A 13,436-nucleotide genomic window follows, 5' to 3' on the forward strand; every position below is an offset into this window, starting at 1 on the left:
GTTGAAGTCAAAACCAAATTCAGCAATACAAACTTTCATTCGGTCGTGTTAACAAGAAATCTCAGAGGTGATTACCAAAAAAATATGTCTAGGTTTCTTACTGGAAAATGATAGAGAGAATGAACAGGGTACAGAAAGTGGAAAGTGTAACGCTCAGCAGCTTTACCCAAGCAGAACATACAGCCTGTCAGGATCACTGCACAGAAACAAACACACTGTACACATACATCTGATTCATTTTCACTCACTAAATTCCCTATGTAAAGATAAACAGCACTGCTTTATATACTTCACTGCCAAAATGTTGTGCAGCAACTATAACACTTGTATTTGAAGTAAAGTTTGTGCAAACTATTTGTATTTACTATGAGTTAGAACACTAGCAGTCTAAAGCTTGGACCCACTTGACTGAATTTGTTTTTTATTTAAAATACTTTTAATCTAAAGGATCATGCTTAAATGCTTACAGTACTCAACCTGTTTAACTAGAAGTGTACATTCAAATATTTGATGTCAGTGGGATTTTTTTTTTTTTTTTTTTAATTTGATACTTTTATTTAGGAAAAATACTTTAAATTGATCAAAAGTGACATTGAAGTCATTTATGTAATAAAATGTATATTTTAATTTTTATTTTTTTATCCATTAAAGAATCATTACAAAATTATATGTTTTCAACATTATAATAATAAATGTTTCTTAAGCAAATCATCATATTACATTGATTTATGATCATATGATGCTGAAAATTCAGCTTTGCATCACAGGAATAATTTTAAATATATTTAAATAAAAACCGTTATGTTAAATTTAAATTATGATAATAATTCACAATATTTAATGTATTTTTAAACAAATAATTTAAAATAATTCAAATATATACGACCTGAAAAAAAAAAAAAATAGCCACCACAATTTAAAAGCACAACACATACACACTCCCTCTCACACACACAATCAGAAATGCTGAAATATTCATAACCTTCTCACATCATTCATGTAGTCACTTTAAACCAGGAACCTGGGGAATATGGGAAGAGAGAGAAAGAGGGAAAGAAAGTGTGTATCATCTTAAGTGCCCAACAGGAGGCCCAGAAGACACCTATAAAAAATAAACAGAGCTCTATAATCAGAGTCAGAAGTACAGACTTTATATAATGAAACTCATTGCTCTGGTCAAAAACCAAGAGAGTTGCCTTCGTAAGGCAGCATTTTAAGGCATCAAGACATTCTCATGAAAAAAAGGCTGTTCTGAAAGGAAGGGAGCTTAATTATGCTTGTTATACTGCATGTGAAGGGAATCCAAGATGGTGGATGAGACGAGAAAATTATTACAGCATATCACTGAATACTAAAAACTGTTATAAATAGCATAATCAATTTCTAAATGCTCAATATGTATTTTTATACTGAAAGTAAAACATTTTTATCTTAGCTTAGTAGTCAGTCACATATGAGGGAAAGCAGCTGTCTATGTAGGCTGTAGAGGGTGAGGGAGAGCTCACTAGATTTTGGAAAAGAGCCTGTACTCTATACACTGTATAGTGAGCAATTATGAAAATGTTTATTCGCAATAATTTAAATGCTTCGAGGCAAATCTGGGCCAACAAGGGTTTAGATGATTTTCAGTATGATTTTCACATTAAAATTGAATGATGCGTTGGAGTAGAGAAGCCTGAAGTAACATTCAATAAGTCAGTCTACTCTTATATTCCAGTGGGAAATGTAGCGTAAAGCTAATTGACACAGTAACTTATATAAAGAAAATTAGGCACTTGGCTGACTTTTTTATAAAGAGTGAAAACGTAACACGTTACTGCATTCAATAGTTGAAAAGTTATATACCTGTATATATTATATAAATAAATAAATTAAAACAACCACAGTGGAGGATAACTTCACATATATTCATGTGTCAGGAATCCAGGATTTTATTGAGCAATAAAAAATATACACCAGTTAAAATAGCTTCCTTATTTTCATTAGTATTTATTTTTATTTTTTTTTAAATTAGATTTTCTTTTCAAAATCATTCTTGTCTTGTTGGGATTCAGAGCTCCGAACATCCAAAAGAAACAAGAGAAAAAAGGCAGTCAGTCTGACTTTACAGCTGAAGAGTTACGGCACGCAGCAGTCCGAGAGCATCTCATTGAACTGATGAAACCATGACGGCGGATGTTGAAAAAGAGAAGTTTCTTTGTTGTTGTTTTTGTCTTTTTTTTGTTCATACTTTTCTTTGACATTGACAAATACTTATGTCTGCTTCTCCGACTCTGCCTTTTCAGTGGATTCGGATGCTGTTTCAACTTCCTCTCCATAAAGTTCTGCTATTTTCTCAAATTTTGGACCCCAGTCATCCAGAGAGTTGTAGTCCAGGTCGGAACGTGCTCCAGCCGACCCAAGCGAGCTGATGGAGCCTGCTGGTGACCCTTGACCCTCGTAGGCATAGGTCTGTAAAGAATCATAGGGTGGTACGCTAGTATCCTGATCCGCCTCGGCCACCCTCTGTTTGATAAACTCCCCAACCTCCATTTCCTCATCGATATCCAGGGAAGAGGGGCTGAGACGGCCGCGGGCCAGTCTCCGTGATGACCACGGCCGAATGCACTCGGGCCGGACGTCCCGGCGGAACTTGAGTTCCTCGGCGGCAGCTGGGTTCCGGAGGGCGATGATGTCGAAGGCCTCTGTGTCCTCCTCTCCGCCTCCTTCGTCGTCGTACGTCACCACGTTCTCACGAATGTCCTCCTCCGAGATGATCAGCGGCTCCTTTTTGCTTCGGCGCAACGTAATAAATAGAATCACAATGGCTGCAAAGAACAACAACAACAAAAAAAAAATGCTGCTGATTATATAAAATAACATGGCATAATTGATTAATATTGATAAACATGACGATTTTCATTGTATAAACACACACTGTTGAAAAAACAGAACAACAAATAGGATCAAAAATTAACCCTCTGGCTCTGTTTTCAAAAATGACAACATTGGAAATTATTGGTAAGCAAAATTCCTTCAGTTAAAACATTTCGAATTTTTTTGTGATGTCCACCTCAAATTCGGAACACAGCTTTGTTTTTAGATTCATATTAGTGCTGTCAAAATTAGCGCGTTAACGCATTCGATTAATTTGAAATATTTAACGCGTTAAAAAAAAATAACGCAATTTACGCGGTTGCAGTTTTTTTTATTTCCAGTTGTGGCCTATGTGTGTTCAACGTGCAAAGAAATATGGTTAAGACCAAGGAAGGACTTTTAGACGGAAAGTTTCAGTATAAAACTGCCGGATTACTCTTCAGTCTGCCACAAGAAACATTACTCTTCATTCAGTCTGCCACAAGAAACAGCAACATTAAAATCATGAACTCAAATGTCATTGTTTAAAAAAACAAAAAAACAATGACTGTAACAGTGCGTAAATCAGACCTTTCTGTAACGTTAACGTTAATAAGCTTAAACGAAAATAACGAAATAATTGTGTAGTGGAGTATTTTTTGTACACAGTGCCGCGAACTGTCAATCACTCCTGTACGCGTGCATCCCTGTCCTCCTCAGCTGCAGCAACTTGCGCTCTCTCTCTTCATCAAGCTTTAAAACAAAAAGGGGACAACAAGATCATATTGTCTTTGTGCATAGGCTATAGATTAATTAGATAAATTAATATCTAAATTTGTGCCTTGCCGTCTACGGTATTTTTTTAGAAATTAGAAAAACGATGCTGCAGCCAATGAGCAGCCAGCGGGGGCTGCAGGAAGACTCAACCTCCGCAGACAGTTTTTGATGTTTATCAGACAATAAATACTCAAGATTTTGCTTTAGTATAACTCACAACGAGTTTCACACACCTTCTCCGGCCACGTTGAGTTGTTGACACTTAACAGTGGGAAAAGCGACACACGCGCTATTCACTTGTATAACTTAAGGGTGAATGGGTAATGTAGTTTCTGCTCTGGGTGGGATGAATTAGGAAGCTTGCATTGTGAAGGGCGCTCTGAAAATCGGCAGTGCAGGTAAAAGATTATAACCTCTATTAAAACAGATGTCCAAATGAGCGTACCGGTATGCTACAAGCACGTTCTGGGCGCACGGAGAGGTGGCGGTACGCTCAAGAGCTATATTTGGAAGTGGCGGTACCACCGGCCCACTTAAAGCACTGGCAATGACTATACTTTGGAATTTTTTTGCAGTCCACTTAGAATTCAACATGGAAATCATTTTTGTTTTTTATTGGCATTTATTGTTTGAAATTCAAATGGTTCTTACATGCCTGTGTTTTTATTTCTGTAATAAATATGGCTTTCAAGCCAACAGTTAATTTGGAGGATATTGATGGTTTATTGCAGGTATGTTGTTTACATGAGAAAATCTGTGTTACAAGTTAAACAAAAATTCCAATAAACAATCATATTTTGAATTTAAATAGTTTCTTTGTCTTGAGTTTACATTAATTATTTACATTTTACATTTACATATACAAAAAGTTTCAGTCTTTTAATTGCGATTAATCGCGATTAATTTTAAAAAATTGTGCGATTAATTAGTTAATTTTTTTTTAATCGATTGACAGCACTAATTCATATATATATAATCAATATTGTTGGGTGAAAGCAACCAATAATCAAGTGTCTCTTGAAAAGGAAAATAAACTCAGGACTGTTAACTAAAGCATTCAGAATTTACAACAGTTTTAGCTAGAACATTTTATTTTCCAGGTATATGCTCAAGAAATTGATAGGAGGTCATAAATGCACCATAATTATTCCATAAATATAATTTAGTATTATAAAAAAATTATAAAAAGTACAATATTTAATATTTTTGTCTAGCACATGGGCAACATCAGATGTTCAAGCATTGAATGCATAGCCCTCTAAACAGATGATAAATGAACCCTGATGTTGTAAAAATAAACAGGAATGGAAGATACTTGTTTTATGCTTTTTAAATATCACCAGGAGCTGTGGAAAATTTTGCTAAGAGGTTGAAGGTACAACCGCTATATAAAACACTCTATAAATAAAGGTGACAAAACATATTCATGTCAAGTACTGGAAAACTGAAATAATAAATAATGAAAATAATTTATCAATGTTATTAACACTGAATATTTCCTCCAGGAACGTTATGGCACTATGGTGAATGTGTCACAGAGTAGGAGACGCAAGGAACATTATCAGGATGAGGGAACAGCAGGTGTGAAGCATCATCAATGCATGAACAAGCAAACACATCAGGGGCCAGAGATCAGTGCGAGTGAATGATGATTCTCTCATATCCCATTAGAATGGAAAGAGCCACCATAAATGAACAGCAAGTCGATATCACACATTAGTCTAGACGAGCTTTCACTTCACTGATACACTATTAGCTGACGTGACTAAAGCTTTATGAAAGCACTTTTTCATGACCCCATTAATAAATGTTGTACATATGTGAAATATATATGAATAATGTTACTAGATGCTAGATACTTGTGTAAATTAAATTTGTAGGTAAAACAAACGTGCACACACACACACACACACACACATGCCCCCTTCCTGTTTTTTTTTCCCCGCATATTAGTCACATTTAAAAGATTCAGATCATCAAACTAATTTTAATATTACACAAAGATAATGCGAGTAAATACAAAATCCGTTTTTTTTAAAATGATGATTTCATTTATTAAGGGAAAAAAGCTGTCCAAACCTACCTGGCCCTAAATGAAAAATTAATTGCCCCCTCCTGTTAAATCATGAAAGAACTGTGATTAACCACATTATTTTAGAAAGCTGAGTTAAATTTCACTGGACACACGCAGGCTATCGCAAAAGCTTGATTGCAGTTGTTGCTGCAAAGGGTCACACAACCAGTTATTAGATTTAGGAGGCAATTACATTTCACGTAGTGACAGGCAGGTTTGGACAGCTTTTTTCCCTTAATAAATGAAATCATTATTTCAAAACTGCATTTTGTATTTACTAAGGTTATCTGTGTGTAATATTACAATTTGTTTGATGATCTAAATCCTTTAAAGCTGCAGTAGGGAACTTTTGACGCTCTAGCGGTTAATAAACAGAACTGCTTGCGTCTTGCGGAAGAACATCGTAGCCGGTTTATGTCTATGAAGAATCACAAAGGTACTGGGTTACTCCGCCGCGGTACCCCCGAAGCAATCTAAAATAGTCTGAATATAAACACTTATTATAGGTGCACCCTAGTGATTCAGGACAAGCTAAAAACACGGTTTAGAAAATGGATTCATAATGTACTCGCTTATTATATACATTTTTCTACATTTTGAACACAAACAAAATTACGGACCGCAGCTCTGATTGGTTGTTTCTTACCGGGAGTGATGCATTTCTGCAAATGGCAATAGGAGCACAGGGAGGAGCCAGAGGAGCTTGATTTATTTCACAGATTGTCTGTCTCATATTCTACTGTCAGGACATAATGACAGGTTTAACAAATATGTAAAAAATATATTTTTACAAAAGTTACCTACTGCAGCTTTAAGATGGACAAATGTGCTAAAAAAAAAAAAAAAAAAAAAAAAAAAACGTAAGGGGGCAAAAACCTTTTCACGGCACTGTATATCTTTAGTACATACAGTATATGCACACACATTTCATTGAATGCATATGTATTTTAATGTGTGTTCTAATAAATAATGTGTAATTTTAAGCATATATAATGTCATGTGAAAGTCTAACCAAATTTAGATAACATTCAGAGCTGGATGTGTGTGTGTATATATATATATATATATATATATATATATATATATATATATATATATATATATATATATATATATATATATATATATATATATATATATATATATATATATATATATATATATATATATATATATATATGATAGTGTGATTGCTTAAATGTTCTCTAAATTTGGTAATTTTGATAGACAGTGACAATGAAGACAATGACACATATTGCAGTCTGTTGTATGAATATTGCACAGCAACCACACAACTGTGCTGTTACACAAACACCAAAAGTAACACATTCTGTTCAGTGTTTGCTAACAAACAAATATCTCGATGTAATCAGCTCTGCTAAAGCCAGTAAATCTACGAAGCAGATTTGCAGAGTGGTAGGCGGGAGATTTTATCAACAAGTAGATTTTAGTGGGAGCAAACAGAGGTGTGTTTGAGCAGGATGTGCCGAATGGGGCGAGCTCAACATGTAGTGTGAGGTTCAGGACTATATTTAGCCCCGACAGCTGCTAGTGTGAGTGCTGAAAATCTCTCGTTTTTCAACGAAAGAGAGCATCGCAGCCACAAGGTGAGACCTAACCCATCCATCCTGGGCCGGAGAGAGGGAGGAAAGGGATGAGAGCAGCCCATGAGAGGAGGAGAGGTGCATGTTAGCAAGACTATTACATATGCTGCTCACTTTCTTCAACTTGCACGTCAATACAAACCTATCAGCGGCTCACTCTCTATCTCTACTTGTTTCTGTTTGCAAATTTCCACACATTCACTGTTTTATACTCCATTCTACATTTACTATGGACCTTTCAGTAAAGTATACTTCATTTCTGTTACCTTCAGTTCTTCTTCCCTTTCTTCAGTCTTTCTATCAATCATTTGGACTATTATTTTATATTGCATTATGTTTAATTACATTAAACAACATTTAATACTATTTACTAAAAAATCGTATGAATATATATATATATATATATATATATATATATATATATATATATATATATATATATATATATATATATATATATATATATATATGATAGTGTGATTGCTTAAATTAAGATTTTCAAACATTTTTAAGAGTAAAAAAGAGTAAATCAATTTCAATAAAAAAATAATACAATGATATTAAATTACATACAGTATACACTAGCATTTTTATTCTTTATTATATTAATTTTTTTTAGATCATGTATTAGTTATTTTATGTATTTTTTTTTTATTTTTTTTTTTAAATTTCTTTAAATAGTGTTCATTTACCATATCAGTTTCCCAACTGAATAATACAAATTAACGTCTATAAATAATATAAAAAAAAAAGAGTACACAATGTTTAATAAAATGTATCACATAATAATATTTTATGCAATAGAAATGAATAATAAAGAGTAAAAGAAAAGATTAAACATTTTTATAAAATGTGTATACTATGAGTGAAACAATAGAAATGTGTGACTGGTAGAGATTCTACTACTGTAGAATCTGAACACTTTCATTCACTGGGTTATAACTATATTATCATATCGTCATCATGGCGCTCGTTTATGCATGTTGTCATCCCGCTCACCACTATCTGCACTGCTGTGGATTCTAAAACATTCTTCAGTGTTCTGTTCAGGACATTTTGATGCAGTCACGACCTTTAACCTGCTGTTGTGAGACCCGTGAAATCCTTTAAGCACACCCCTTACTTTTGATCCACAGGTTTACAAGGTGAAAGATGAAAAGTCAAGAGCTAAACACGGCTGGATCAACTGGAATTATCACAATGAATGCCAGAGTCCCACTGTGAATACTAAAACTGGAAAGGTGATAAATGGCAAACAGTCAAAGAAGAAAACTAATCTGATTTCCCTAAATATGCATTTTAGAAAAAACAAATTTATTATTTTATTATTAATTTACTTATTTTCTTTATTGTTCAAATCAAAATGTACATGATACTATAAAAACTATTTGCTGTTTTCATTTGTACTTATTTATAATTAAATATTATTTAACATTATTCAATTCTATTAAATGAAAAAAAAAGAAAATATAGTAAAGAAATATTTAAAATAAAATCAAATACAAATTGTAAATAATGAAAATAAAATACAATACAGAATAAAGATTTAAAAAAAAATCAAAACAATAATAATAATAATAATAATAATAATAATAATAATAATAATAATAATAATAATGTTTTTTCAATCACCGGAATCGTATATTGTGTAATATTTTTTTACTAAACATTGACTATTTTTAATATGCACCTATTTACGTTTTTTTTTTTTTTTATGGTTTACGAGTCATTCATTTAAATTAAGCCATAATATTATCATTTAACATCCATAATCCTCCATAAAACAATGAATTCGATTATTCATTCTTAATATTCAGTTTTACTCAGATAGTATGTTAAATAAGTTAAAAGCTTTATGAATGCCATATAACAACATTATTTATATTTAGTTCCTGAAGGTTTCTTTTGGCAGCTGTTCACAAATTATCGATTATGTTGCTCTCATAATCTGAATGATAATGTGTTTGAGATTATTTATATATATATATATATATATATATATATATATATATATATATATATATATATATATATATATATATATATATATATATATATATATATATCTCACAGGCACTAGCAAAATACTCAGGCATCATGTCCAGGTTGAACTCACCCAGTAAAATCAGCACACAGAGCAGAATGGCAATGAGAGCGCCCGTGCTGAGCCCTGCGGAGGAGAGGAACGCTTCACCCTGGCAGATCTTCAGTCTGGTGCCTCTCTGGCAGGAACACACCCTGAGCGTCAGGGTACTGGTGCTGCTCAGGACAGGTTCCCCGTCATCCCACACCACCACCGGGAGCTCGTACAGTTCCTGGGTCAGTCTGTGGAAGCGCCGCCGTCTGGCGATGATGCTGGCAGTGCTGTCTGCAGACAGACACACAGATAAGGTCACAATTAGTTAGAAAGCACTTGCACAGCTATCAGATGGCTTCAGATGACATTTCTGGTTTTAAATTGCTTTTGAAACTTGACATCTGTTGCTGTATGAAAAAAAAAAATCCACATGGTTTTTAAAAGTGGAAAAGGAGGGGGAGTGAACAGTGACAGATTTTAACTTATAGTGACAGATTTTTTTGTAATATGGCTGTCACATTAAAACTAGTCACAAAAAATAAAATAAAAAATAAACCCTTTTGTCATTTATTTCAGCTTAATATCATGAAAAAATGTATCTGTTTTACAAGATGGCAGTTTAATATGAATTCATGCAGTGCACATCATAGGAAAACATAAGATTATAAGAAAAATACGTAGGAAAAACATAATCAGTGGGGTATAAGGGCTGATATTATGCAGATCATTTAAAAATATATGAAAAAGAAACAAGAATAAGCCACCAATTTGCCAAAATGTAAAATAGTTATTTTTGGTTTAAGAAATATGCAAACAAATCATACAATAACAACAATAATGATAGTGATCATTAATAATAATAATAATAATAATAATAATAATAATAATAATAATAATAATAATAATAATAAAATGATGAGCAAAACAGAATAAAACAATATATTTCTATACTTTTGTGTACAATTTCTGTATTTATGAATTTTTTTTATATATATACGCAGACACACACGCACACACACACACACACACACACACACATAAAAGAGCTTGTTTTGTAAAAGCACACAGGGCTAAAACTGCCCAGAGTAAGAAAAAACAAACAAACAAACAAACAAAAACAAAAAAAGCAAATAAATGGTAACAACAAGTAATTCAGTTAAAACGAACAAAAAAAAAATATATATATATATGAAAAGAAGAAAATGAGGAAAATTCAAAGGTGAAAAGCAGAAGTAATAAGAGAGAGAGAGTGATAACAGACAAAGATAAAGAAAGAGTCTAAGAGAACAAGAGACAAAACAGACATGGAGAAAGAGGGCAGATAAGAGATCACTATATTAAATTAGGCTGGTTTGAGCACAGGTCACTCTCGCTGAAGCTCTCTACCCGAGTGTGCCGTTTCAGAGCATTTAGGAACCCCATTCCCACAGATGGGCTTTTAATGGGAGAATTCACATTCTCTGAGCCCTGAACACGCAAGGTCTGTCTAATACTGGCTGCCTACAGCAAAGCGAGCAAAGCTCTTAACCTGAGGATCAGCCTAATGAGCCTCCATCTCGCTCTTTCTGAACTTCATCACATCCTCCGGCAATCCCTGCGTTTCTAAGCATTCTGAGAAAGGGATGCTAGATGGACAAGGATACAGGGAAATCAAATGAAATTGAGCAGCAAATGAGTCAAATAGCAAGAAAGAGGGGCACGGCACATCTGATCTGAGCAACATTTGAATTCAAGTCCATTAGAGGCCTCTGTGGCATGTTACAGACTCCTGTTGGACAGCTGCTTCTGAGTAAAGTCACTTAACATCAACCTTTACCTGCATGAAGAAATGATATTTCTAAACAAAATCACTCCTAATCAACCCAGTAATAATACTATTAAATGAAACCCAAAATTATTCTATACATTATATTTATTAAATGCAAATTATGTTTTATGCCATATGTAAATGAGAAAGAAATAGAATATTACCAACATTTGTCATTGATTACATCTACACACAGGTAAGTGGTGATAAGTGGCTTGAGTGAGTTGCTGAATCATTTATTAAACCGATTAGTTTAAATACACTTAAGAAAAAAAAAAAAGTAATTATTATTATTATTATTTTATAAATATTTTTTTTTAAATACACAATTTGTTCCAGGAATGAAACAAGTGTCAAGTGTCAATGTGAGTCATTGAATCATTCATGCAGATGAATAACTCAAAAAGGTACTCCTCTCAGAAAACGTACAAATAAAAAAAACATTTTATATGTTTAATTACTATTGGGAGCATTGGGATTGCTATATGGCTAAATGAAAGTTTTCCACTTCTTTTGCCTGTAGCTCAAAATTAGACTGTGCTTATTCATTCTTTATAAATGAACCACTGAATTATTCAATCATTCATTCAGCAGATTCAACCCGTGGACATAAAAACAACCTGCGGTAACAGTGTTAAAGTAGCCCAATTCCACGGGAAAACCACAGACTTGGCAAGCCTGATATTACTTGATAGATACTTCAACTGCATTACATGGCATGTGGATGTGCGCTTGTATATGAATTTTAACATGGATAATACACACCATATGGGTATGTCACAAGCTGCTGTGTCTTGCTGCTACAACAAAAAAACATTTCCTGCCAGCAGCATTAAACACCTGCATAGACACAAAAAGCTCTCACTCCTGGCACCCAACTGTGTCCCATAAATAATCACAGAGACACACTACAGAGAACACGCATTTCGAAACAATGTACTGTAATGTATGATCAAAAGACAGAAAGAACAAGAGAGATGCAAAGGCTGAAATCTACTCCCTTATGAATCTGACGTCAACATCTTGTTCACGGCAGACATTACAAGATACAAGAAATCTTGCTTGCAGGGTCAGCCATGTAAGAAAGCCCAAAGAGGCTATGCATTATTTATTTTTGTCAGTCTTCACAACTTAATTTTCTTTCTATTTTCTCTCTCAAGTCTTAAGAAACAATAAGCCTTTCCCCAGATGTTGCATACAATAAATAAACGGAAAGAGGCTTGATCTTTGTAGAAAAGGGAAGTATTTCTGTCTTGGTTTATGTTGATGTGTTGTCCTCACCCACTGGTGGCTGACAGCACGCTGTCTCTAATTGCACTGCAACACTGCTCAAACTGACATGTTAGAAAATAAGCTGTATGTTCACATCCCAGTTCAGAAAACAGCCAACCTACTACCGATCTGGGGGAAAACAAGGCCTTACTCAAACTCACTCCACACAATGTTTCCAATCACCTTAAAAGGAACGGTCAAGTAATGTGTTTATGCTAATGAGCTGCTGTTTGATTGGCGGCTAGCACTCCATAGCCAATTAAATCATTTTAAATTCGCTGCTTCACTCAACTCTGTCAAAAGTCTCATTTGAAATGTCAAGCACTTGCGATGTCAATCGGCTCTTCTTTGCACAGATGAATATATTTCATTTATTTGCTGCAGATTATGGATGCTTTTGAAATACTTGAATATGATAAACAAGTCAATGTGTCTAGAACTGAATTTGGTTATTTTGTCACTAGTATTTCAGCTTCCAGCTCCCACAGATGGTCTTTTAATTCATATTTAATATGAAGTGGGGTAAACTGCTGCCCCATGGTGAGCAGGAGGTCACATTTTGCCCACTTGAGCAGGAAAAAGGGCCATTTTGTTTATTTCATCCATTAAACTGGGCTGTTTCTGAACGGGTGAGTTGATGGAAAAAACTGCTTACTACAAAAACGTTTGGCAGGCGCTTAGTGTGCATGCTATTTCTCGGCTCGATATTTACATGGTTGTTTTAAGTCCAACGTTTTTAATCATTTATCCTTGTCAAAAGCAGCCCCCAAATGTCTGTTATGAATACAGTCTGTGCACCCAGGAGGGTTTATATGGAAAACAGCACCTTTTACTATGGCTCATACTCTAGGATAGGAATCTGAACAAACTTCAAGGATAAAATATTAAACTCCAGCACATAATTCATACTTCACCAATTGTACATGAATAAAACCTCAAACACCTTGCTGGGGTGTTATTTTTACAAGCAGACTTTTTAAGCATTTTCTC

General features: G+C 34.0%; 1 protein-coding gene across 2 annotated transcripts in view; it reads right to left on the reverse strand.

The window, feature by feature from the left end:
• Positions 1 to 1,893: 1,893 nt before the first annotated feature.
• Positions 1,894 to 13,436, reverse strand: part of LOC127969499 (cadherin-18-like) — a 201,280-nt gene continuing 189,737 nt past the window's right edge. For both annotated transcript variants that reach the window (XM_052571505.1, XM_052571506.1), the window contains 2 exons: positions 9,407 to 9,658; positions 1,894 to 2,807 (listed from right to left, as the gene is read on the reverse strand). In XM_052571505.1, coding sequence (XP_052427465.1) covers positions 2,254 to 2,807; positions 9,407 to 9,658 — 806 coding nt within the window. In that variant the 3' untranslated portion in view covers positions 1,894 to 2,253. The remainder of the gene's footprint in view (positions 2,808 to 9,406; positions 9,659 to 13,436) is intronic.

Source organism: Carassius gibelio, chromosome B12 (assembly GCF_023724105.1).
Source record: "Carassius gibelio isolate Cgi1373 ecotype wild population from Czech Republic chromosome B12, carGib1.2-hapl.c, whole genome shotgun sequence".
In the NCBI taxonomy this organism is placed as follows: Eukaryota; Metazoa; Chordata; class Actinopteri; order Cypriniformes; family Cyprinidae; genus Carassius; species Carassius gibelio.